The 27,571-nt window shown below is 39.5% G+C and overlaps 1 protein-coding gene across 1 annotated transcript; it reads right to left on the bottom strand.

Annotated features, from left to right (window-relative positions):
* Window positions 1–527: 527 nt before the first annotated feature.
* Window positions 528–27,379, bottom strand: stx3b (syntaxin 3b; the record flags this gene model as incomplete). Its single annotated transcript, XM_080746281.1, has 11 exons — window positions 27,073–27,379; window positions 16,010–16,084; window positions 14,608–14,707; window positions 13,550–13,624; window positions 13,363–13,433; window positions 11,504–11,612; window positions 10,182–10,255; window positions 9,458–9,592; window positions 8,124–8,234; window positions 7,417–7,527; window positions 528–605 (listed from the first exon to the last, which is right to left on the bottom strand). The coding sequence occupies exons 1-11, from the start codon at window positions 27,100–27,102 to the stop codon at window positions 528–530; spliced, it is 969 nt and encodes a 322-aa protein (XP_080602407.1). The 5' UTR covers window positions 27,103–27,379.
* Between the last annotated feature and the right edge of the window lie 192 nt (window positions 27,380–27,571).

Raw genomic sequence — 27,571 nt, 5'->3', positions numbered from 1 at the left:
ACAATTTTCAGACAATATATGGCCGAAAATAAAGTAGGCTATGGATAACACTATTATTGAAGACACATTATCTAGCATATACAATGGACAAGTTAATTAACAACTTTTCCTGGGCCGAAATGTGCTAAAAACAAGTTGAATTGCCTTTGCATTGCATCGGTCGAAAGAGTAATAATGCACTTGATCCATCCAAGCTGGTCTGTCTAAAATCTCCACAGCCACCTCCAGGAGGCGCCAGTGTTTCCAGATTGGATTGAGAGATTTTAGCAAATGACAGGATATTTGATCATTTGGACCAGTATCAATATGGGGGGGAGTTGACAGGGCTAAAATCTTTTTTATTTTTTCATATTTAATTAAAGTAAAGGGAAATGAGGAACACTCAAGTAAATCTTCTAGTTGATGGAGAAAGCCACCTGTCATGATTCCACCTAGGAAGAAAGCAAAGACACATTTTATGCTCCAGGCATTTTTACAACACTGAATAAATATTATTTATAGGCGTTTATTTTACCTGTTCTAAAGCTTCATGAGAAGAAGCTGTACAGGTAGGAGAAGCCAACGATTCCGATTATGACACAGCACAGTGTGATCATCATCTTTTTCTACAGAATTCAAGGAGAGCATTATTATTTTCTGTAAATATGATGGACAACCACAATATAACAGTTAATAACTTAATAACTTGAGGAAATAGCTGAACACAAGACAAGACAAGACAAGACAGGGAAGGGTGGGTGTGTGTGTGTGTATATATGAGAGAGAGAGAGAGAGAGAGAGAGAGAGAGAGAGAGAGAGAGAGAGAGAGAGAGAGAGAGAGAGATTTAGTGGCAACATACCTCCTTTCAAATTGTTCCCTAATATGAAGATATGTTTTGGTTTCAAATACATTTTTTATTTCAATTTAATTCTTAACCTCACATGTCCCTTGGGCAACCTTTTTGTAGTTATCACATTATCCTACCTCCCAGCAACAATATCTTGCAGGGAGCTTTTCTTCTCAGAACTACCAACACATTGTCAAAATAATGAATACAATTAAACAATAGTACTGAACAATCCATTACAGGGAGTAGGCCTGTACAAGAAACCATGGATGGAGGCGACAAAGAAATATAAAAAAAATCTTTAATTCCTTAATTTACTTAATTCCTTCATTTACACTTTGGCAACATGAATACAAATATAATTAAGTCTTATAAACAGTCTTTAAAACACATTCAAAACATTCAGGTTAAAACATCTCTCATTACAACCCCTTAATGTGGTGTGAAGCAATTTGGTATGGCTGATATCATTCTAATTGGACTATTTAAGTAATGTGGTCAATAAATCTTCTTGCTTTCAAACTATTTAAAGGCAATAAGCAATGCCAAAAGATTAACAATGGTTAAAAGCCAGTGGTCAAACTGAGTAACTGCCCAGTGAACTTAAACTTAACCGTCACCATTAGCCACGATAATATCATTTCAGATTCTGACTACAGTGGAAGCCAAATATGCTTAAAGGACAACTTCACCTCTTTTCAACCTATCTTCATATAATTGGTCCTCACTAAATGTTCATGATAAAATGGCACTTATTTTTCTACTTGGCCTGTGTCTCTTAGAAGGGCTGTGGGCAGTTCAGAAACCTGTCTACCAGTGACATCATCGTTAGGCATATTTTTTTTAAACAAGATTTAAAAATATATATATTAGGATTTTCATCATCATGAGAACAATGGCTTGCATGCATAGTAACTTTTTAGGAATAGAAAGCATGCAGTTTCTATTAGCTTGGATTCCCCATCGGTGAGATCACTGGTAGACAGGTTTCTGAACAGCCCACAGCCCCCCTACGAGACACAGACGAGTAGAACATTTTTTTGTTATTTTACCATGAACATTAGTGAGGACCAAAAAGCTTTTCTTTTGTTGGAGATTAGAATACAACCTTAAGACCCTTGACGCCTGTAGGTAGGGATGCATAGTTTTGTGTGAATAGTTGGAATTGAAATGTATGGAAGTATTGAGTTCTAAACAAAATGACCATCTTTGGTAATTGGCTTAAAGGATTAGTTCACCCCCAAAATGACTTTTTTTTCTATTGATTACTCATGCCATGGAGACTTGAGTTCAATAATATGTTTTGGTATTTTTCGCATTCCTAAGACAAAAATTCGATTTTAGTAAATGTACTCCCATTGATTCCGGATGGGGACTCAAATGCATTTGGGTCCCCATCTGGAATCAATGGGGGTACATTTATTGTGATGACATTTTTGTCTTAGGAATGCGATTAAAACAAAACAATATCATTGAACTCAAGTCCCCATGGCATGAGTAATCAATAGAAAAAAAGTCATTTTGGGGGTGAACTAATCCTTTAGGAAACAAAGATTGCTCTTGGCACACATTTGCACTTGGGAAAGCCATCCCTAGAAGCCCCTAGGAGACGTTTGTTACTGATGATTTTCTCTCAGCCCACTTCTTCAAGTGCAGGGTCCTTAATCACATAGTGACATCTCGTGTCTTCCAAACTCGTAGTGATCCTCCATGCAATCATGTACTCTATAGGATGAACATAGGTTGAAAAGCGGTGAAGTCGTCCTTCAAGTCGATGTGGAAAATATAAAAAGGTGAAAAAAGGAGTAGGATATGCACATCCCCACAGTTTCTTTCAACACAGTGCTGGACCCAAAACATGATCAGGTGAAAAACATGAAGGTGAAAATAAAAATGCTAAATATAATAGATGTTTGATTAGTTTTTTGGAACTTTGCCGTTCTTCCCAGGTTTGTCAACCACACCACAACTAAAAGCCACTGGGTTCAACCAATCTCAAGAATCATAGGTGAGAATAGCACACCATTCCTCTTAAGATGAACTGCAGCTTATTCAGTCAGAGGAGACATGAGCAACACATGGCAGAACTGTATCCAAGAGTTTTTGTGCAATTTATGCATAGGCGAAAAAGTGTTACACTTTTTCTGTTGAAAGTTTGTAGGACAACAACTTTCGACAAAGGCATACAGTGTGTGACTGACTATGTCCCAGACAGTGCAGCAGATACTACTGTAGCTAGCTTTTCATTATAACATTTTTCTGTCATGGCTCATTGTTAAAAGGATGCATGGCAATGCAACTTGAAATGTCCAGATGAATTAAATACACATTAAAATCAAGGGCACAACACAGCCTTCTGGAGGCATCAAAAATAAATGTCGAACACTGAAATGTTGTCCGTCTATAATGATGAAATGTTATGGGAAATAGGCACAGCTAGATTGGTCTCATTTCCCAGTTCCCTTTTCCCCATAATCAGAGATACAATAGGTATTGTACCTGATGCTCCAGCCTCACTTCCTCATTTGCAACGGAAAATCCCCAGACACTCAAGAGTCAACACCTGAATGCAGTGGCTCTACAAGGCTTGATGCTATTTGTGTGTAGCCTTTTTTGTTACCACGACGTCTCAGGAGCGATATCCTCTTAGATCAACAACATTTATAAAATAAATAAACAATTTGTGAAAGTGTCTCACTGGACGTTTTTGTACTGGTTACAATTCCAACCAGACATTTTCAACTCGTCCAGACCAGCACCAAACGTTCAGTCAAAAGTCCCTCCGGGGTGGACTGTGTGTATCCATAATATGGAGGAGTGATTGTTTAAGTTTAAGTCCACTCTCTCCTTGGTGGGAAAGTTGATGAAGGGTAAAGATGATGACATAGCTGAAGAGGGGAGGGTGGAGGGGGGGGAGGTCCTTTTATAGTGTCTGGGTGAGGATGATGATTAGGACAATGAGGGCCACCACAGCACAGCACACGGCAATGAAGATGATCTTCTAAAGTATGAGACAGAGAGAAAACGTCAATGTGTATTGTGAGGAACAATGACATCATTCATTGCATGCAAGTGCCAGTGTTGGGGAAGTTAAAGTTACATGTAACTGAGTTACGTAACTAACTAAGTAACATTCATATTATGTAACTCGTCAAGTAACTGAGATACATTTTGGGTAATTTTTGGCTCAAGTTACAAGAAGTTACAAGCGAAGTTATAATTTTACATTTAAGTTTTGTGAAAATTGACGATCAAATGTCCAGATCATAATTTTATTTAATTTTTTTTTACTTTATTTTAGGAACACAGATGTTTACTAAAGAAAATGTCAGTCAACCTTTTTGAAATAAAACATAAAACTCGGTTGAGAGGCATATTTCTGCTGGCATGTAACTCAAGTTACTTTTTCTATGTAACTTGAAACGTTATATTTCTCCAGGGGTATAACTTTAACTTGATCAAGTTACTGCCATGGTGAGTTCCTTGTAACTGCACAAGTTACGCTTTCAAAGTAACTTCCCCAACACTGGCAAATGCACATTCACACGAAACATTAGCACCAAATGAGCCCACAGGCAGAACACCAGCCAAAACTATTGTGTGTAACTATCTTCCCACTAACAAACACACCCCATATAAGCCAACAGAAGGAAGAAAATACACACACACACACACACACACACACACACACCTCAAATTGAAGAGAACGCAAAGCCCTTTCCCAAAGAAAGCTCCTCTCATACCCACACCCATTATGGTACACCCGAGGTTATTTACTCCGGAGTTACTCACCCTTCCCTCTACTCAAACAGCTCATCAGCTTTGCTTCAATCCCACTGACAACCCCACAATCAGAGCTATTATTGCCAGCACGATCAGCACAATGATCAATATTATCACCCGTTTCTGTTGGGAACAACCACGTAGGTATCAGTACCATCCTCAGACAGGAACAATGAGAATGTTACGCTATACAAGTAGGAGGAAGTAGGTGACCATTTCAATGGAACAATGCATCTGGCGCTTTGTTGTGTCTAGGTAACAACACAATGTATTTAGCAGTGTTGATTTATCGACTAAAACTATGACGAAAATGTTTTGTCGACAGCGTTTTTTTCACTGACGAAAACTAAATAAAAACGAAATAAAAACTAAGCTGTGATGACTAAAACTAAGACTAAATATATTGAAAATTTCGTCAACAAAATAAAAACTAGACTAAAACGAGAGACTAGTGGAGAAGAAAGTAATTTTATGTTTGGGTGCTCTCAGGTGTTGCGCGCTGAAAATAGTAGATCTACAAGCTCACAACACGTTGTTAGCTTGTAGATCGGCTATTTTCAGCACGCAAACCAAGTGTAAAATCAATCATTACGATGCCATGCCAAAATACATTTTAGTTGACTAAATCAACTGTAGATTTAGTTGCCTAAAATTAGATTAAAACTAAAACTTTTCAGGTGACTAAATTATGACTAAAACTAAATGACATTTTATTCAAAAGACTATGACTAAAACTAAATAAAAAATTGCTGTCAAAAACAACACTGGTATTACTATTTAGTGTTTCTGACTGTCAGTTCATGTTCCAAGGTAAGAACATAATTGACTATTAGCCAGCCACAGCGAATAAGTCAACAAATGTTAATGAGACATTTTATTTCTGATAATACCAAGATAAGATCAAACTAGCCCGGTAATATCTTCTCAAGTTCTGAAAACAAACATAATATTCAACAGATCAGTCATAAACCACATATTGAAATTGACATCACACTGAGTTTAAAGAGCGCAGATTAGCAGTTTGTTATAGTACAGAGAGAGAGAGAAAAGCAGAGAGCAAAAGCTGTGTTTGTGTGACTGTGTGTGTGTGTGTGTGTGTGTGTGTGTGTGTGTGTGTGTGTGTGACTGTGTGTCTGTGTGTGTGTGTGTGTGTGTGTGTGTGTGTGTGTGTGTGTGTGTGTGTGTGTGTGTGTGTGTGTGTGTGGGGAGAGAGAGGGCACAGGGATCCACATTGCTGTAGGAAGACAGGAGGATTGCCTGGGTAGGTTTCGGTGCACAACGATGGTCAGGCCACAGGGTGAAGGCTCAGGAACAGACGTCAAGGGATAAGGGATCATCACGGTTCATTGGGTCAAAGTCCTGATGGTGGAGGTGGTCTTGGCCGAGTATCCCATAAGGGGAATACCACTCGTCGTCCATGTCGTCTAGGACGGTTCCGTTTTAGAGAAGAACATCATACTGTTTGTCTGTGAATTCATAGTCTCACGTGGCCAGACAATCAAGAGATACGATACGAGATACAATGATTACAACGTACCAATACATCTTCCACATTGACCTCTAAATTCTATGTAGGGGCTAAAACCGAAACAATTCTGAAACAAACTGCACTGTAGAACCATAGACCATAAAAATATATGGACAAGGTGACGCCATTGGTTTCTATGCAGCGCAAATGACGCATTTTGGGTCCTTGGCATGGGTGTCGCCATCATAGATTGTAAAAGCACCAAAGGATGCTATTGGCTGCCAACGGTCACGTGCAACCGCAGGGATACATGGGAGAATGTGGTCGGAGCCTCCCGAAATACAGCACACGAAGAAGAACACAGCCGGCTGGTATCAGTTTAGTTGGCCACGCCCCCCGCAACTTTATCATCAATTTTAACATAAATGGGACCTTATTTTCACAAAACGCATATCATCGTGATTGAAAGGCAATTTTTTACTAGCGACAGGAACCATAAAGTATTTATGAAAATGTTAATTAAGGTTAGAAAACGAAAGGGGAAAATGAATGGGGTCCAATGGAGAACAATTCTTTTTGCGATCGGCCGGGGGGGAAAACAGCGCAACTAGCGGCCAATCATAGGAGGTTTTAGTTCCGTATTGGAATCATTTTAAATTGGCGGAACTAAAGGTGGTAGTGCAGTCCTAAATATTGGGACAGTATCAGGATTGTTTTTCCATGCATAGGTTTGTTAATGTGGGTTTTCTCCAATCTTCAAGACCCAGCATTGAATTTAGGCCGGACACTGGATTAAAATGAGAGAACGCAACAACATTTTTCTGCTTTCTCTAGAGACCGTTGTTGTCTAGACGTGGCCTTCGACTTCCCCAGACCTGTTGGTAGGCAGAGATCTCTGATCATATGGCAGGCTATGTGAGACTAATGAAGTCACAGCTGATGTTCAGGATATTTAACTACTTAAAACCCCAGCATCCGTAGTCTGCAGAAAACATTTGCAGAAAATATCAGATCTACAAGTTCACAATGCGTCGGCGTCACGTCGAGCTTTTAGATTGCCCTTTTAACTCTACATAAAACATCTGCGCTGAAAATTGCCAAGTCAGTATAGAGCCCTAAGGGACTCTGATAAACCAAGTATAGGTTTTAAAATCGCTTGGAGGATGCCACAGGGCCATAGTGATGACTAGTCATTTTAAAGTGAAATTGTCCTGCTAGTCAAGCTAATTACTTGACTGGCCATACTGAGCGATATTCCAAACCACAACCGTTACCATTAGAATAAAGACTCAGTGCTTTTGGGAAACACAACCATTGATCTCAACAGAGATCACTCACGCGGCGAGCCTCTTGCTGAAACTTTGCAGCTTTCTTAGTGTCCGCTACCGCCCGCTCCACGAAGCCCACCGACTGGTCCATGTTGCTCTCAATCCTTTCAATCATTCCACCCTGACAGTAGGCAGGATATCACAGCACAGAGAGAGAAATGTGTGTAGGGGAAAAGGACGCAAAATAGAGGAGAGAAGCAAATCCAGAAGAAAGACACAGATGCTGTTACCCACAGTAGAATCCAGAGTGTTAATCTGGCAAGTCCATATTTACACTTCCCTTTTCAAAAATAGCAGATCTGTATATTTGCTGTTTTTGAAAATGTTGAGCCTATAATGACATGACCAAAATAAGGCATGTCAAAGAAAGAGTTTAATACTCTGGATTTGACTGTGCAGTGAACAATGCGTCATCAGCTGTGTGTGGAGCATATGGGATAGTGTGACTGAAAATGCCAGGTGGTTTTGAGAGTGAGAAAGAGTTGATGAGAAGGAGTTGAAAACCTTGTAGAAAGAAATGCAAAATGGGAATAGGAAAACAACGGTAAAGCCTAATTTATGTTTCAGCAAATCAGCAACGTGTCATGTGACATGTCTATCGCCACAAATGACATATTTTCAACTGAAGGAAATGTGAGCTGCGTCATTTAATGTCATGGAACACTTTTTTGCCAAAGTAAAGATTCACTGTAAGAGCAAAGAACAGAAATACAGTACCTTACGAGCCTTTGTCTTGTACCTTACTGCTTTCTTAGTTTCGGCCTTAGCTGCTTCTATGTGGTCCACAGATTTGGATACATTCTGTTCTATGTTTTCTACTACAGTACCCTGAAAACAATACAGAAAACAAAATGAAAACCAGCAAGACAAAATACTCTTTTAACTTTAGGGTTTCAGCGCAATAGAAAACAACAGCGCAATACAGTACATATATCAGGGTTCACACACATTTTTACCAATGAATTACCAAAACTTTTCTAAAACTTTTCCAGAATATTTAACCCAATTTCCAGGACTATATAACAATAATTCAGCTCAATAACAAGTCGCTTACTCCTATGCGCAATGCCCAAAGACAGGTAGTGTATGCCAGTGGTTCTCAACCTTTTCAGGCTATGACCCCCGAAATAATCATATTTTAACTGGGGACCCGGCACCCTGACGAGCACTAAGAGTTGAAGAATTTTGTATAACACGTTTCTATTGTGAAAATAGCAGATCTACATGCTCACAACGCCTCGTGTTGTGAGGCATTGTGAGCATGTAGATCTGCTATTTTCACAATTTCTGCCTCTAATATTTGACAATTTGGCCAATGTTTAATTTGTCATTTCAGTATAAACAAAATCAAACGAAAGACAATGTATAGTTATTTTTTCCAGGACTTTCCAGGACCCTTGATCAATTCCAAAACCTTTCCAGCACTGGAAAAATATTTTTCTAATTTCAAAATATTTCTAGGAATTTCATGACCGTGGGAACCCTGCTATATTTTGAATAAGAAAAAGGTCATTACTATACACTTGTAGTGGCAAAACAATAACATTGTAAGGAAGCATCTCAAGGAAACCACTGTGATAATGAATCATTATTAGTGATAGCAACTCAAAAACACACATCACAAAAACATCAATAAGATAATGAATAATAATAATGCCCACAGACAACAACAACAACAAGAACAAAAAGACACCACAAAAATATAAATACTGGGCAAAAAAGTGCCTTACCTCAAACAAGGCTTTCCCTCAGAAAGCATGGCACAACCAACAAAAGATATGTGGTTATGCATCATAATTAAGCAGCGATGGTACTGGGACTATTGGCTCTAAAATACTAAAGTCTATATTAAAGTCCACCAAACCACTGGTGATCAATGTGTGCATCACTTACTGAAATAATTTATGTCAAATCCCACAATGATTGAGTGGTGAGATGGAGTGACAAGAGAGATGAGAGCAGAGGACAATAATGAAGTTAAACACAATTAGTTTAAATGCAAGGGCTATGATGGATGGATGGCTGAATGGATGGATGGATAGATAGCCTACCTGGCTCTCCACCAGCATGGCAATGTCTACAAACATGTCATGGAGCTCCTTGATGCTGCTTTCCAGTCTGACAATATCTTTGTGTCTGGATTCAATCTCACTCAGTGCCTGCTTTGAAATCCCAGAGTCCACGATCTGTAAAGGAGACAGGGGAGAGTAAAGGGTTTGGCATTATCACCCAGGACATTACCGTACAATATAGACCAGGGGCACCCCTTTTTTAAATCCGAGGCACCCCTACATTATAATTTTCACTTCCAGCACCTTATATTTATAGCATATCATCGTTGTCGGGTGGAAACCTTGTATGTCCAAAACCGTTCTTTTTGTATTTATCATCTATAAAAAGTACTAAACTAGTGAAAACAGCAGATCTACAAGCACACAACGCCTCGCGATGCGAGGCGTTGTGTGCTTGTAGATCGTCTGTTTTCACTAGTTTTGTGTGACAGTCTTGGAGATAACTTGGAGATATGAGGTTTCTGCCCGACAGTGACGATATTTTAGTGATTCTTTTGCGTTGAGATATTAGCCATTTTGGTTAGAAATGACTGAAAATAACTTTGTACTTCAAGTTTAAAATGATACTAAATATTTTTTCAAGTGTCCAAATAAATTCCAAATATTATCAAATGATCTCGCGGCAACCCTGGACTGCCGTCACGGCACCCCAGGGTCCCCGTCACCCACTTTGAAAACCCCTGATATAGACAAACACACTTACCCCGGCTGTGAATACAGCAGCATTGCCACTCTCCAACATCTCTTCCAGTTCTTCATCAGTTGTTGCCTTGCCAGCTGCAACAGAAAGGTGAAAGTTATTATGGGTGCATTTGGAAATTCACTCCGTCGAATCAGAGTGCTCTCATCGGCACAAGGCTGAGCAAATGTTGTCAATTACAACAACAATTATTTAGCCAGTGTCAAGATGGCAGAAACAGAAATATTATTGCCATGATAGTCAGGGAATATTATCAGAATAATGTCAAATCTGGGAATAAATTCCTTACCAAGAAATGTCTTTGCCAAAGTGTTTGTAAAGGTGTCTAGCAACACATCTAACAATACTTTGAAAACGCTAAGGATGTCCACAATTACAAAACCAGAGGCAGCGCCACAGATCACGTTCAACCCAGAGTCAATTCAGTCCAAGGGTCAAACTCGTCCTTCTGCTATACCACCAAAATGTGGAACGCCTTACCGAAGGCCTTGAAGGAGTGTGGATCCCTAGCATCCTTTAAAAATCGCCCTGAAAAACCACTTACAGGCAGCAGCCGTTCGCAACTGGCAATAACAAACCTAGCGCAGCCTTACCCTCCCCTGACCCTTCTTTGTTTTTTACCTACTGTATATTTCTTTTTGCGCTGTTTCTTTTTTTTTGTTTTCTGACTGAATCTACTGCATAGTACTGTGTTCTATCCATCTGTCATTCAATGTTATTTCCTGTGTAAATAAGCCAAGTGCTTTTCTAGGATCTCCTTTTAGTTGACCGTGTACCAGTGAACTGTACCGTCATGAAACTGTACCTTTTCCTATGCAAACTTCTAATAAAGTCTTCAATCAATCAATCAATCAATCAATCAATCAATCAATGAAATTCAATATCCCTAGGAACATTTTTGACAGCTGCTAAAAAAAATCAGATCACTGATCAGCCTTTCCTAAGTGCTCCAAAAACAGTGCTTCCGGTTTGGGATCGGAAACAGAAACGGATATGGTTTTTTGGTGGGCGGGACAACATGTTCCTCTATGTCAATCTCTCCTCCGTTCACTTCCTCGTTAGACAACGCTGGAGCTGCTGCAGAAAATGTGGCAAACGATGAGCGGACGAGCGGACAACAACTTGCACGCGGATTGTGCACGATGGACACACACACGACCACGATAAAAAAGGTAAAAATCGCGGCAGGTCAACCCCGATGGTCGGACGTTTTCTAATGGCAGTAAATGAGTTAATATCCCCTGACTATGATAGAAATAATGTTTCTATTATTTTATATTTTCAAGACAGCAATGTGTGTGTAACGGGGAATGGTTCCGACTCACTGATCTCTAGCTGTCTCTGGATACGTCCTTTACTCCTCTCCCTGAAATCCACCTGGGCTTCGTTGTACTTTGTCATCACCTCCACAAACTTCCTGGACAACACTGCATGCTGGGAGACAATAGAAAGCTCTGGGTCAACTGCAGCAGCTTTACATGTTATGTACAGCCCTGGCATGAATAGGGCTGTCACAATTATTACATAATCGTCTAATCGCAATTAGTTGACATAATCGCAATTATTTGTCATAATCGCAATTATCGCATAATTGTTTACATGTTGAAAGTTTTTCATAATGTTAAAACAATTAACAAGAAATAGTAGAAATAGCAGATCTACAAGCTCACAACGCGTCGCATCGCAACGTGTTGTGAGCTTGTCAGAAATGTCTTTGTATATTTAGATTATGTGTCATATCTACCATGTGCAACTTAAAAAGCATAAAAGCCAAACAGAAATGTAATTGTCAATGACAAAAACACAATTAAATCGTTAATCACAATCATTTGAGTGATAATTCATCGTAATGTAAAATGTCATAATCGTGACAGCCCTAGGCATGAAATTATTAAATGATGCACAGATGATTTCTCTAAAATCAAGAATAAACTTCAACGCTTCTTATACATTATATAACTAATTGCATTCTAGCTCGTTCATTCAATCCGCAGTGCTTTTGAAATACTCTGAATTCTTCTCTTGCTGTGCCAAAGGCTACAATTGATCTGAAACTAGAGATTACTGTATTAGTTAAATCAAACAATTATGCTGGTAAAAGAACATACAGCATGTATCCAGTTATAATTTATATCAAGTAGGCTACTACCACTAATCAATAGTAAAAGAAGTTGTGACACAGCCATTATCTAACACTCTCACACTCTCCTGTTATGTCACCCTCTCCTTTCTGCATTTTCCTACGCATTGGCTTCAGCAATTCATCTCAATTCAATTCAACTCCTGCAACTCCAAATCTTGCTAATCAATGAGGACAACACCAAACGCACCGAAATGAGCAATGCTGTATACAAAGAAATATCAACAAATACATAATCCCCATACTTCATTGCCAGTCAAACTATTCACATAATGTTGATGTTATATTGTTTTTATTCATCATAAACATTCATTAGATTAGATATTGGTGCACTACTACTTACTATCCCACTATTGGTAGTGATGCTACTTTCATTTCAAAGTCGATGTGCTGATATACTATATTCTACATCTAGCAATCTTCTTCAAATTTAACAACACTGTCTCAACACAATGCACTCATACATGGCTTAAACAAATCTACAATTGCATGTCCGGTGGCAATTCCCCACACTAACACTGACAGAACGCCACTTTCACCATTGTTCATGTTACATTGTTTTTATTACACCAGTAAGACTCCCTAATCGGGAGATAAGCGACCCTCAGGTCGCCGTCGCATACACAAACTTTAGAAGGCAATGGTAGCCAATCAGGAGGGAATATGGGAAATGGGACAGATCCATGTTGATGACATGACTTAAGAGATACTGTGCGTGATTTTAGGGCAAAATCTGTAGGAGCAGTGTCCAAAAATGTGTTTTGCAAGAATCGGCCTCATGGTGGCGCTAGAATTGTTGTTGGTTGTGGTTTGGCAGCCAGGGAGTGTGTGTGCAAGGTTTGGCATGGATAGGGGCAACAGTGGCGGAGATATGAGTAGGGAAAAAGTGTTATGTGACGTGTGACGGACAGATTGACAGACTGACTGACAGACTACAAACGTACTTTCAATCCCTCATATACTGTGCACTGCACACCCCATAACCCAAACTCTGCACATAATGTGGTTGCACAAACCTTTGAACGGTAAGGACTACTAGTTTACCTGGGATTTACGTATCCGCATGTCAGCCGACACCCTCTCCTGTTCATCTGACTCCAGGTTCCTTTCAATGGCTGAAAAACGTCCCAAAAGTCTTGATTAATGAGCCAGTGAAAATGTGCATGTTAGATCTGACATGGGTTTCTTTCACTTGTTGTGTTAGTGAGGTTATGGCTGGTGGTTGGCTTACTCTTCAGTTTGTTTCTGGCATTGTTAGCCATCTTCTTAACGTCATTGGTAATGGCCTCCAAGTCATCTTGTGTTTCTGTTGAGGAATGGAGATTATTTTATGGAATTGTCCATGGAGGGCAGTATGGGACAGATGCTTGTATGTAAACATTTAAAACCCATTCAGAACGGGTACACATTATTGTGTATCATTATTTTATGCTTTAACTATTGAAAAATAGCAGATATACAAGCTCACAGCGCGGCACCGAGTGCCGCGCTGTGAGCTTGTAGATCTGCTATTTTTGGAAAAAACGTGAAAATTTGAATTTTGACCCGATTCTATAAGTGTCTTTTGAATCCTTCTAAGATGTTTTGAAAAACCCTATGTCTCTATGTCAGCAATCTGGCCAGCCATCGTCAAAGAAAAGGTCCTTTTCACTTAAATGGAGCTCAGTTAGTCTGTTCTTGAGAGACTACTATGTGTCAGTGGTTCTCAAACCTTTTCATGTGAAGCCCCCAAAATGATATGCATTTGGCCACGGACCCGCATCTCAAAATATTTAGTTCCAGGGACCCCCCAGAAGCAACATTTGAGTTACAAACGTTCGCTTTGAAAATACATATATTCAAAGATTTGCACACAATTTTACGACTTTTTCAAAAATAGCAGACCTACAAGCTCGAGCTTGTAGATCTGCTATTTTTCACTGGTTAAAGCATTCAATAAGTCTAGGCCTAAATGGGTTAAGGTGAAAGAGAGGGGAAATGGTATATTAGGGATGCAACAGTAAATCATTGATTTAATCAATATTATAAAATATAATTGATTAAATCAATATATTTCTCTTGTCATTATAGGCAAAAGAAATACAAAAGTTAAAATAGCAGACATCGTATATAAATGAGACACATTGTGAGCTACACCATGTATGACAAAGTATATCATTTCATGTTGTACATTTACAAAAGAAAAATGCTTGTCGATTATTTGATTAATCAAGAAAAGTAATCAATTGAATTATCACTAAGAAAGAAATTGATGTATAGAGAGAGCGGCGGATAGAGAAGGTTTCTCACTCTGATCTGATGTGGGAGCAGATAGGATGACCGAGTAGAGCTTCTTGATCTCAGCCACGTTCTCGTCAATCTTATCAATACTGTTCCTGATGTCTTCAATCTGAAAAACAGAGAAATAATAGGAAAAAAAATCCACACCCAGTGTGAAATGAGCTGTGCTTTTTATGAGTTCATATCATTAAGCATCTCACAAATCTTGGCCAATGAGCCAAGTGTAGGACATACGTACACATTCATACAAACAGACAAAGCCAGATGTAGGCCTATATACACATTTATTTATTTTATTTTATTTTTTATAATTTATTTCCGTTGCAAAGACTATATTGTAAACAAAACCATGCCCATAGTAACTATATTTTAGAGGATACCTAGTATGGGTGTGTAATATTTATTCTCTTCTGCATTAGCATTGTCAGGACCATAGAGGAACTAAAGGTCAGGACACAGATTCAGTAGGAATGAGGCACCGTCCATCAGTAAAACTAGTCCCCCAGGGCGCTGTGAAGCAGTGTCCTATGAGGTGGCCTCACCATGTACAAATCGTTTATAATGTTGTAGTAGTAATAACTAATAGAATTTGTCTGCTCCACCACTGTTTTTCTTTTCTTTTTTTTTACAAACGCACTTCCCGTTGTGGGACCACCAACATTTGCGACTGTTATTCCGCAGAGGGCGGAGAAATCCATGGACAGTTGAAAAATCCAAGGATTGCCGAGAAATTGCCGAGAAATGATTGAGGAATCGCGGATTCCTAGGTGGACTAACAAACAAAATCAATCACACATAACTTTACATTTGGTTTGCACTCTTCACTCATTCTCCACAGATGTTTACCACTGCACAAGGACTTTCCACAACCATCGAGAGATCCCTGATATGCCCATATATGGCTATGCCCATATACTGATAACATCAGCGATCTCCATATATGGGCACAAAAGCGACAAAGACAGACAGGCGGTTACAACAGGTACTAACAGGGTGGGGCATGCATTCCCTGTTTGCGTCATTCCCGAGTAGGGACCTGTCCTAGTAAACAACTGAACATGAATATAAATAGGGACACATACACACAGATGTAGACACAGATGGAGCTTTACTTGACATTTAATTGTCATTCAAATAATTGCAATTAATTATTATTTATGATCATGATTAGCCTTTAGGGTTTGTAAACAAACATCGCACAGAGCAGATATGGCAAATAGCTTAAATAGCACATGACTGACAATGCCCCTTGTACCAATAGGGTATTTAAAACTTAATTTTATTCTTTCATTAGTGATTATTATCTCAAATAATTGTTACTAGGTGATTATGTCATAATTGTGACATGCCTATACAGACACAGATGAGACATACACTCAAACAAAACACCAACAACCACAAACCTGCTCACCTGACAGAAGAACTCGTCCATAAAGGCTGCATTGTCAATAGCGATCTCCACCTCTTCGTCATCTTGGTCACACGTCTGAAACAAAAAGGGCAAAAAGCAGATCCAGAATCAGATACAATTTATGTTAAAACTGGTCAGTAGAGCCTTCTAGAATCAATTAATGGAATTCCTTAAAGGGCTTTGCACACAGGCACGATTTTCAACCATTGCGTTTTTCCCGTTTGCTGCATGATTAAAACGCATTGGATTTGGTGTGCAATGCTGAGCGGAATCCGCGCCCCGGATCCAAAAAGGAGTCATAAAAGGAGTGATGAGTTTTCACCGCATGCGACAAGACGCACAAATCGAACTGGGTTCAATCGAAAAAAACGCACTGCCGCAGCCACCTGCCGCATGGCAAATTCGGAGCCGGTGTGCATGAGGTCATAGAGAATCATTGCTTTCTTTAAAAAAAATTAAATCGTCCGTTTTTTCCATGCGGAAAAAACGCGTCTGTGTGCAAAGCCCTTAAAGATTGCATAGCTACTAGGACCCCTGGGATGCAATTTTTAAGGAATATCATTGATTGATAGTTGATACAGCAGTTAACCTTATCAAACAATCATCGATTCATTGATAATCAATGATTTTCCTGATAAACTGAATTTCCCTCAGGATATATCTATTGTTATGACCTAATCCATAGATTAGATCGATATTAACCGAAATAACTGTGTAATGAGGGCTTATTTTGCAGCCGAGTTTGATAACGGGTACACAGTATTGTGTATTATTATTTTATGCTTTAACTATTGAAAAATAGCAGATATACAAGCTCACAGCGCGGCACCGAGTGCCGCGCTGCGAGCTTGTAGATCTGCTATTTTAGAAAAATCGTGAAAATTTGAATTTTGACCCGAAGGATTCAAAGTGTCTTGAATCCTTCTAAGGTTTTTTGAAAAACCTATGTTTCCATGTCAGCAATCTGGCCAGCCATCGCCATTTTCACGACTTTTCAAAAATAGCAGATCTACAAGTATATCTGCTATTTTTCACTTGTTAAAGCATTCAATAATTCTAGGCCTAAATGGGTTAAGGCAAATACAGTATACCAGAGTATCTGTGATGCAGTGGTGGAAAGTAACAATTTTGGGGTACTTTTACTTTAAGTATTTCACATTTTCAGAACTTTTACACGTACTTCACTACATCTTGGATCCAAATATTATATTTTTACTCCACTTTGTATATTTTGAATCTTATTACAAAACATACATTAACCACTTCAACCATTTCAACCCTTTGCTTGTGATGCGACGCATTGTGAGCTTGTAGATCTGCTATTTTCAAAAGATTTGTATACATTTTAAAGCTTGTGAAATGGGACATACATAATGAGTACTTCTACATTTGGTATGTTTTGATACCAATACTTTTGTACTTTTACTCGAATAAATGTCAAATTCTGGACTTTTAATAGTAACTATAGTTTTCTACAGTAAATTGCAATATTGATACTTTTAACAAAAACATTGAATGACAGACGGATAGAACAGAGTACTATGCAGTAGATATAGTCAGGAAAAAAGGGGAAAACAAATAAAAAATCACACACGTGTGAACTGAGCGGTGGTTTACCCAACCAAAGTTTTTTGAAAAAAAAAAAAAAAAAAATTGGGAAAAAAAAGTTTTTTGGAAAAAAAAAAGTTTTTTGAAAAAAAAAAGTTTTTTTTGAAAAAAAAAGTTTTAAAAAAAAAAAGGTTTTTTGGAAAAAAAAGTTTTTGGAAAAAAAAAGTTTTTTGAAAAAAAAAAGTTTTTTGAAAAAAAAAAGTTTTGGAAAAAAAAGTTTTTGAAAAAAAAAAAAGGTTTTGAAAAAAAAAAGATTTGGAAAAAAAAAGTTTTGAAAAAACTCGGGCGTGCTCAAACAACAGTAATAACTGCGTATTAGCTTACTGTACTTTACTGTACTGTATACTGTACCTAACTGTACTGTATACTGTACTCTACTGTACCTAACTGTACTGTACTGTACATATTCTGTGTTCTATATCTATGAATTCTATGTGTTCTGAATTGTGTGTGTGTGTGTGTGGGGGGGGGGTGCCTGTGTGTGTGTGTGTGTGTGTGTGTGTGTGTGTGTGTGTGTGTGTGTGTGTGTGTGTGTGTGTATTGCAGTTGATGCTCAGGGCAGGCTAGACTCAACAGCACCTCTCTGGTCACCCAGGGTACTCAGGCTACACCAGAGGCTACATACAGACAGACACACACAGAGGCTACATACAGACAGACACACATACACACACGGCCACGCTATGGAGACGGTGTGACCACCGCTCAAAAAGATAAAAACATACAGTAGGTAAATACAAAGAAGGGTCAGGGGAGGGTATGGCTGGAGGGCTGGGCTATGTTTGTTTTTAGCAGTTGCGAACGGCTGCTGCCTGTAAGTGTTTTTTCAGGGCGATTTTAAAGGATGCTAGTGATGTCAGAAGTTATAGACAATCATAGGACTTTCACATAACGAGTAACTGAGTAAGCATGTCTGGGGTCTCACAGCACACGGTTGGTTCTACAGACTATTGGCCAGGCGGGCCACCCGGCCTAAAGTCTGTACCACCCGGCCAAGAGTCTGGTGGAAGTTATGCAAAATTCCTCCTAAACGTGCAAAACAAACTATACTTTTGCGTTTGTGTTTGTTTAAGCAACTTCTCCTCCTATGTTGAGGGGAAAAATAATTAATTCAAAATGAAGGGACTTAAGGAGAGCAGTGGTAGCAGCATAATCCCTCTTAAATGGGAAAGGCAACAGTAAAGCTGCCCTTGAGCAAGGTACCCAACCAGAAAAATGCTCTACTGGAGCAGCTCAGTGGCCAATAATGAAAACCGTTTTGAGTATGAAGCAGGTCCCAATTGAAAGAAATAAAAAATAAATAAAAAAAAGTCAGTAGATTTAAAAATGTAATTATTATGAGCAATAATCCACAATGTTAATAAAACAAAAAACATTAAAGAACAGGAAATTGTGTAGAGAGAGAGGAAGCAGAGTGAGAAAGACATTTTCACAGCCACAATGGAGCCGTTTGACGATGTAGCGATTTTGGTTAGCAATGTGGTTGGCTTAGCAACGTGCCCCAGAAGATACTTTTAGGTTACTTAGCAACTGAATGTGACATATAAAATGTTCACGCCGTGGCTCAAGAGGATAGCCACCTACAGAATAAGAGGGTCTGACACATGCGTGCGTGTGGGTCATGATGATGGTCAATTCCACGTCATAAAACACAGTAGGTAAACATTAGGTACAGTAACGAAGCCAGGAGCCTTGCCACACGGCTTAACTTTGGCTGTGAATATTTATTTGCACTAGACAGGCCGGGCTCAAGAAGCCTAACCCACTTTGAATATGCGCTGACATTGAAGGTGACCTCAGATAAGCACAATGTCAACAAAATAATTCATTTTGTCATGCTGCTGTGTTATAACTGGAAGACAAGAATGAGGAAGGGAGGGGGAAAAGGAAAGGTGGAAGAAATATAAATAAGGATAGCAGACTGCAAAAAGAGTCTTCTTCTTCTTCTATTCCACTCTGTCTCGTTCATTGTTGTGTGACTTCTGAGTGGCACTGTCCATTTGAAGACTCATATGAGCACATTGTGACTGGAGGGAGTCGCCCTGAGGAACAGAGTCTAAAGTCTCAGCTCTTGACTTTCCTCGTTAAACCATGCACATAGGTAACGCAAAGTCAAGTCATGGAAAATGTTTCTGTTGACTCTTGTCCTCTCCCTGTGTCTTGGAATCACCTGACGTCTCCCAGTCTCTCCTGAGTCAGCTGACGCAGATGACTGTGCTCTAATCAGCATGTAACCTACCCTCCAAGGCATGGCACAAATGGTGTTCTCAGTCAATACTCTTTACGGTTATTGTCTCCGCCAAGCCGAAAGGCATGGCCGGTCGCTGCCAAACTGTGCACACGGCATGCACACTCCTTGGATGCCAATTCAGTATTTCTGTAGTCAGGTGATCAACATGGATCTGTCCGAGTTTCCATATTCCATCATGATTGGCCAAGATTGTCTTCCAAAGTTTGCAGGATTGGTCAGTTTTGAACTCAAATCATGAACACAGTGTGCAATTTGGGGACATTGTGCACGCACATTCCCACCAGGCCAAGGAAGAAATGCCACTTACATTTTTTAAATCAGTCTCATGGTGGCGTTATAACAGGCCGATTTGTGTTTTTACCTATAACTCCACAGATCAGTGTAAAACATGTATGTGCACTCCCTAGAGGCCAAGAAAAACCTTTGCCCTGCATTTTTCACATCTGCCTTTTATAGCACCACCAGGAGGCCGACTAATGTAAAACCTTAATATTACGCCATATTAGATTTTATCCAAAGTTTTGGTTTATACAATGGCATAGTTCCCTCTATTCCTTCTATCCCAGTGTTTCCCAACCTGTGGGCCAGGGTGCACAGGTGGGCAGTGGGGGCATCGCAAGTGGGCCCCAAATAATTGACAAAACAAAGATTTAAATAAACAATTACTATGAAAACCTCCACCGGCTGTCCCTCTGTCCGTCCGTCAGTCTGTCCATCACGCCACGTGACACTTTTGGCCCTACTCTTATCTCCGGCACCGTTAACCCTATCCATGCCAAACTTTGCACACACACTCCTTGGCTGGCAAACCACAACCTCACATGCCCCTCTTCAAGTGTCAACATGAGGTTATTTTTTGCAGTGTATACTGTACATGCGACCTGACGATCACTTATCTCCCGATTTGGGAGTCTTATTGCTAATAATAAAATAATTTAATGTAAAAATAAGTTACGTTTTCGTAGTGACACCAATAAATAAGAACTTATAATATACTATGTTGGTCCCATTGATACTAGGTTGGCATTGATCCAAGCAAGAACATAATCCACTGATTATCAAACATGCTCTGAAAATGTACATGGCCCACCCATCTGGCCTCACTTTCAATATTTTCAAATAACCACTGCAATTTGAATAGCAAATGTACCTACACTATTGTGCAAGCTTGCAGTACTCATGAACATAGATCAAAACAACAGTTTTTTAACTTCACTTGAATCATACCAAAACATTGTGTGTACAGTATGTGCGCTGTGCACACAGGCTACATACAGTACATGAGCACAATGCATAATAACAATTCTGCTTCAGTGAGATAAGAGTAATAGTTTCCTTCCTGTGTCTTTCTTATTCAGCAAAAACGGGGGAAATTGTGTGAAAACTGTGAAAGACACCAACACTGAATAATGGTTTGACAAGAACCCAACCCAGAGAGTGTGACTGTCACTAATGGGACAAACTGTCACAAGTCCCTTCAAACCTTTGAAGCTCATTTTGTGATTATTATTTGTTTGTATGTATGTATGTATGGATGGATGGATAGATGGATAGATATTCTTTTTGGAAGACATCATCGCTGAAGACAAATACACAGACATGCTACAATTCCATGTCTAGATCCTTTGCTTGCATTATCCTTGAGAACTTCAAAAGAAACCGGTTATGCTAATATTTGGCAAATAATTCTGAAACTAGTAATGTAGGCAATGCACTACAACTGCATCTTGTGAATTTTAATTAAGGAAATCATTAACCATTACCATAGGAATTAAAGACCTATACAGTTCCTTAACAAGTGTATAGATGTCCCTGGTCAAATAGTACCACACTACAGGAGAAATCGTTTTTGAGCGGTGGTCACACCATCTCCTTAGCATGATCGTGTGTATGCCACACACACACACACACGAATATAGAACCAGAAAACAGAATTTACAGATCTAGAACAAATAGAATTTACAGATCTAGAACACATAATCTAAAAATATAGAACTAGAACACATAGAATGTCTCACACGCACACGCACACACACACACACACACACACACACACACACACACACACACACACACACACACACACGATTGTTTTCCCCCCAGCAGACTGATGTACTATTTCCACAATTACAGAACCCCTTAACTTACCCAAATCCCATACTGAATGCAATAACTTTACCCAAACATACTTATCAAGTTTGAGGGCACGTTTGTGAATGTGGGGGATGGTGTTGATGTGCTGTAAACATTCATTAATTGTTGGCTTTATTAATGCCCCAGACGAGAAATTAATAAAGTATTAATAGATTATAAGAATATTTTCTAAATATTTACTTCAGACAAGACAGGCCATGGGTGGTCTGGCTGTTGTCTTTTACTGTCACCATAACAACCATGGCCAACACGTGTTGCTTGCTGACCAACTAAAGAGCATCTGATAAGCATAGGAGTGCTAGATTGGGTGTTGTTCTCACTTCTCACATGATAACTGGAAAATGATATTTGTAAAAAATAAATACAATAATATATAAATAGGCCTATACCTGCGTTTATACTAGATCATCATCTGTTCATTCATCATCATCATCATTCATTGTTGCCTGAGCATATGTCCTGTTGCATAATCCCCCTTTACAAGGCAATGACAGGCAGAGGTTTTACGGCTAAATTATTATATTTAATCACATGACCCTTTTGAAGTGTTGGCTTTACTGGTAGCCTAACTTACATCACGGTTACTGATGTAGGTTAGGCTACACAAGTTACCAAATGATTGTTTGTCCTACTAAGTAGCTCATGTTACAGAGAGGTTTCCATTCAATATTTATAATCCCTGGACTTTCTAGCAAAACCAGATGAGAAGTGAAAGACGGAGGAAAACAATGGGCCAACAGAGGAACAGATGCTCTACTAATACATCATTTCCAACATTCCCTACTGGTTTACCATGAGCTTATCCTGTGCCATGTCTGTCATCTAGGCTAGCCTGGCTAAACGTATGACAAGTATAGAGACAGACTAGGGCATTCACGAATAGTGATTTTTAGTATTCGAATTATTCGACCACAACGTATTTGAATAGTCGAATATTCGACAGGACTGGCCAAACTGTCAAATATTAAGTAAGCAAGAGGCTAACATTGTGAAAATAGCCGATCTACATGCTCACAACGCCTCGCAACGCGAGTCGTTGTAAGCATGTAGATCTACTATTTTCACAATATGTATCTGCAGAACCGAGTCACATTAAATGTAATACCTACAATTCCAAGTGCTTGTCAGGGTGGGGGTCCCCAGTTCAAATATGTTTATTTTGGGGGTCACAGCCTAAAAAGGTTTGAGAACCCCTGGTATTAACAAATTCATCCACCAGGGGCAATGACAACTCATTCTTATGACTTCTTATCTAGCCAAGCATTATATACTATACATTTTTTTAAGAGAAGACAATAAAAAATAAAATAACCGAACATTCGACTTCTGTGAACAACGTTGAATAGTGACTTTGATATTCGAATATTCTAATATTTGGTGAATGCCCTAAGACAGACACACATATTCTATATCAAGTATACAATAAATACTTGAAACACCAGGTACAGTAAAACAGTGTTTCACGTGAATTGAGAACTGTGAATTGGGTTTTGCCCATTCTCACCTCAAGCCCCAATGGTTTGTTATTCTACAGTGTACATTGAAGCAATAAGCCATAAGAGAATGAGATACTTAAAGTGTGGTTCCTGTGGAAATAAGCCTCGGCTTTCTAGGATCTCCTTTTAGTTGACCTTGTACCAGTGATTTGTACTGTCATGAAACTGTACTTTTTTCTATTGCAAACTTCTAATAAATTCTTCAATCAATCAATCAGAGGCGAGTGGTTACCTGGTATTTTACACCAGCTGAGAGGCGTAGGGAGACACGAGGCGCAGCCGAGTGTCTCCAACCCTCTCAGCCGGTGTAAAATACAGGTAACCACAAGCCTCGCGTGGCTTATTGCTTTTCTAAAACGGTTACAATATGGCAACATGAAAAATCATAGACATGTACCGATTAAAACTGTTCTATGTCACTAATAATTCACTATAAGGTCTGCTCTGCAAGAAAGTAGTCCCCAGCTAGAAGAAAGTAGTTCCCGGCCAGGCTGCAGAAACAACACAGGTGCAGATAATTGGTGCACTGTGGAACACTGTGGAAAGAAATAACGCACCTGGGTTTGATATAAACTGATTCAAGGTGTGGGTTATAGTCTCATATACCACAGCAACCAGCCAATCAGAATCAAGGAATGGAACTAGCTGTTTTAGAATGCCCAGTAAGGCTATAACTATAAATGTTAACAACGCTAAAAAGTGATGTTTATGTAAATGTACCATTTGGTTTCTCATCTATGTATACACTTTATAGGCCATGTTGTGAAGTAACATATCTCAGGTAGGCTAGCCCAGCCATTAGCCAACCTGTGATACACCAGTAAGACTCCCTAATCGGGAGATAAGCGACTGTCAGGTCACATGTATACACAAATAGGCCTGTAAGTGCCATTGGTTCAAAAATGTGTTTGAAAAGAATCGGCCTGATGGTGGTGGCGCTAAATGGGACAGATCCATGTTGATGACATGACTCTAGACATACTGTGTACCGCTTTGCGTGATTTTAGGGCAAAATCTGTAGGAGCTGTGTCCAAAAATGTGTTTTGCAAGAATAAGCCTCATGTTGGCGCTAGAAGAGGGCCATGTGAGAAATGAGGGGTGGAGGTTGTGGGTTGGCAGCTAAGGAATGTGTGTGCAAAGTCTGGCAAAGGGGCTACGGTGGCAGAGATATGAGTAGGGGAAAAGTGTGACGTGACGTGACGGTGGAGGTTTTGATAATAACTGCGACCTGACGGTCACAACTAAAGGAAACCATGTATTTGAGTGCATTCATCCATGAAGCCTTAGTTCAAAACACTACAAGAACACCTTCAGTGAGAAAGAATGTCATGTTTCACTATTCACCAAAACAGTCTGACCTACTAAAGACAAAATGCTTATTAGAATAAAGCTTATGTAAAAAAAAAAAGAAAAGAAAATACAGAAGATAGCTCCAGGCCAAACTATTATCCTGAGTTTCCTGCTGCGCCTCTTTCCAGCATTATGTCAGCTGACCCGGTCACGCCTGGAGCATGGGTTAACAACACACGCACACACGTTTGCAGCCTAGATCCCATCAGTAAAGTTAAACATTAGGAAGGGAAATAAATGACGGGAGAGAAGAACGATGGTAGGGTGTAAAGACTCGGAGGCGAGTTGGGCAGAGTGTGGTGGTGACAGACTGACAGGAACAGTGTTGTCAGGTCTTCGTCACATGCATATTGGCCCAGTAGATATGGTGGCCCGCCTATTACATCACCTGCTCTCTAGTTACGCGGACCACGTCTCGCCAACTTAAGCTTACGTTACACTTTGTTGTAGAAAAACAAAAATGCTTTTCAGCACTTGTTCAACAAAGGGTCAATTAGGCTTTAGCAAACATTTGGCAAATCAAATCATGTGTCCATGGCAACGCACCCCACTAGTCCTCACAACATGGACCAGGACCTGCCCAGTGGGGGGCTTGCTTAATGGCATTAGTTACATCCTGGTTACCTTGGGACAGTGAGGCATTTAAATGAAAGCAAGCAGAGGGCTACATATTGCTTCCTTGACATGTTTGCTGAACATTGAGTACAGTCAGGGTTCCCACACATTTTTACCAATGAATTTCCAAAACTTTTCCAGAATATTTAACTGAATTTCCAAGACTATAATTATAACAATAATTCCACTCAATAACAAGTCGCTTACTCCTATACGCAATGCCTAAAGACAGCTAGTGTATGCCAGTGGTTCTCAACCTTTTCAGGCCGTGACCCCCGAAATAATGATATTTTAACTGGGGAGTTGAATAGTTGAGGAATTTTGTATAACACTGTTCTATTGTGAAAATAGCAGATCCACATGCTCACAACGCCTCGCGTTGCGACTGAGGCGTTGTGAGCATGTAGATCGGCTATTTTCACAATATCTGCCTCTAATATTTGACAGAGGTATTAACAAAATCAATAACCAAAGACAATGCATAGCTATTTTTTCCAGGACCTTTGATCAATTCCAAAACCTTTCCAGTACTGGAAAAATATTTCCAGAAATTTCATGACCGTGGGAAGCCTGTACAGTGTACTCAGAGGTTCTCAGGATAATTTGATTCTGAATTCTGTACATAAAGCCAAGTCAGGGGATATTAATAATACAATCTGGGAATAAATTCCTTACCAAGAAATGTCTTCACCAATGTGTTTGTAAAGGTGTCTAGACTAACACATCTAACGCAGTCTGAAATTCAATTTCCCAAGGGGAATAGGTGGTGACCTGGAAAAGTGGCTATATGGCCTGCATCTCAATCCATCACCATTTTCCCATAGCTTTATTAAGTTATGCTGCCCATCACACCTTTTCAGTCAACCCTTATTTTCAGTGGTGGAAAATTGTAGGCCTACTCAAGTAAAAGTATCTGCAATGTAGAAATACAAGTTAAAGTCTGGAATAAAAATGTACTTGAGTAAAAGTAAAACTACAAAAGTAAATTGCATCAAAATGTACTTAAAGTACCAAAAATATAAAGTGCTCAGTATGCAGAATGTCCCATTTCACAGCGTTTCAAATGTAAACAAATATTCTGAAAATAGCAGATCTACAAGCATTGCATCGCGACTTCTGAGCTTGCAGGCTATTTTCAAATGGCTGAAGTGTAATAGAAGTGGTTAATGTATGATTTGGAATAATAAATAATCCATCTAAAAAGTAACTAGTGGTAGCTAAAGTTTTCATTGATTGATTGAAGAATTTATTAGAAGTTTGCAATAGAAAAAAGTACAGTTTCATGACAGTACAAATCACTGGTACAAGGTCAACTAAAAAGGAGATCCTGTAGTGGAGTAAAAGTTCAATATTTAGCTTCCAGACTGTAGAAGTAAAGGTATTGGAAATTGGAAATACTCTAGTACAAATACCTACACATTGTGCTCAAGTAGGCTCTAGCCTACAGCACAAATGTACTTGGCACCACTGTTTATTTTAATGACATACACACAGAGGCTGGTGTGGTGGTTACTTACAGAAATAAATACGTTGTAGCAGAAATAAATACATTGTAGCAACGTTAGGGACGTGTCTTGGCAACAACTTACCGCTCTCAGCTGCTCCAAACGGTCCTTCATCTTGCCAACAAGTCAATTAAACTCTAATATGCGAATATGGTATTTAAAAAAACAACAAGCCGTGTGCCTCGACTAACTCCTCAGCCAGCTGGCAGGCTAGCTGCGCAATAGTATCCCACCGCCAGTGAGACGAAAAGTCAGCTTCTTCAAGTCTTCTTGGGAAAAGGTGTCTTCTTTGAAGATGACTTCTTCTTCTTCTTCTTCAATAAAAGTGACTAGTTTGCCACTCACACCGATGTTCCGTTCAAATATGGCTGCTGGGTTTAAAGCCAGTGGTTTTTGTTAAATCTCTTCGCTCGGGGGATTAAAACAACAGTTGTGTAGCAGAGCAGCAGCACTATAATCTCTCTCTCTCTCTCTCTCTCTCTCATTCTAAAACGCACTTTTCTGGCTCACGCATGCGTAAGGGGGGCCCCCTTGTACACTTGAATGAAGCCACGCCCCGGCCTGGTGGTCAACACCTGCCTCG

The sequence above is a fragment of the Nannobrachium achirus genome (assembly GCF_963921795.1).
Source record: "Nannobrachium achirus genome assembly, chromosome: 17".
Classification (NCBI taxonomy): Eukaryota; Metazoa; Chordata; class Actinopteri; order Myctophiformes; family Myctophidae; genus Nannobrachium; species Nannobrachium achirus.
This window is presented reverse-complemented; position numbering and strand designations above follow the sequence as displayed.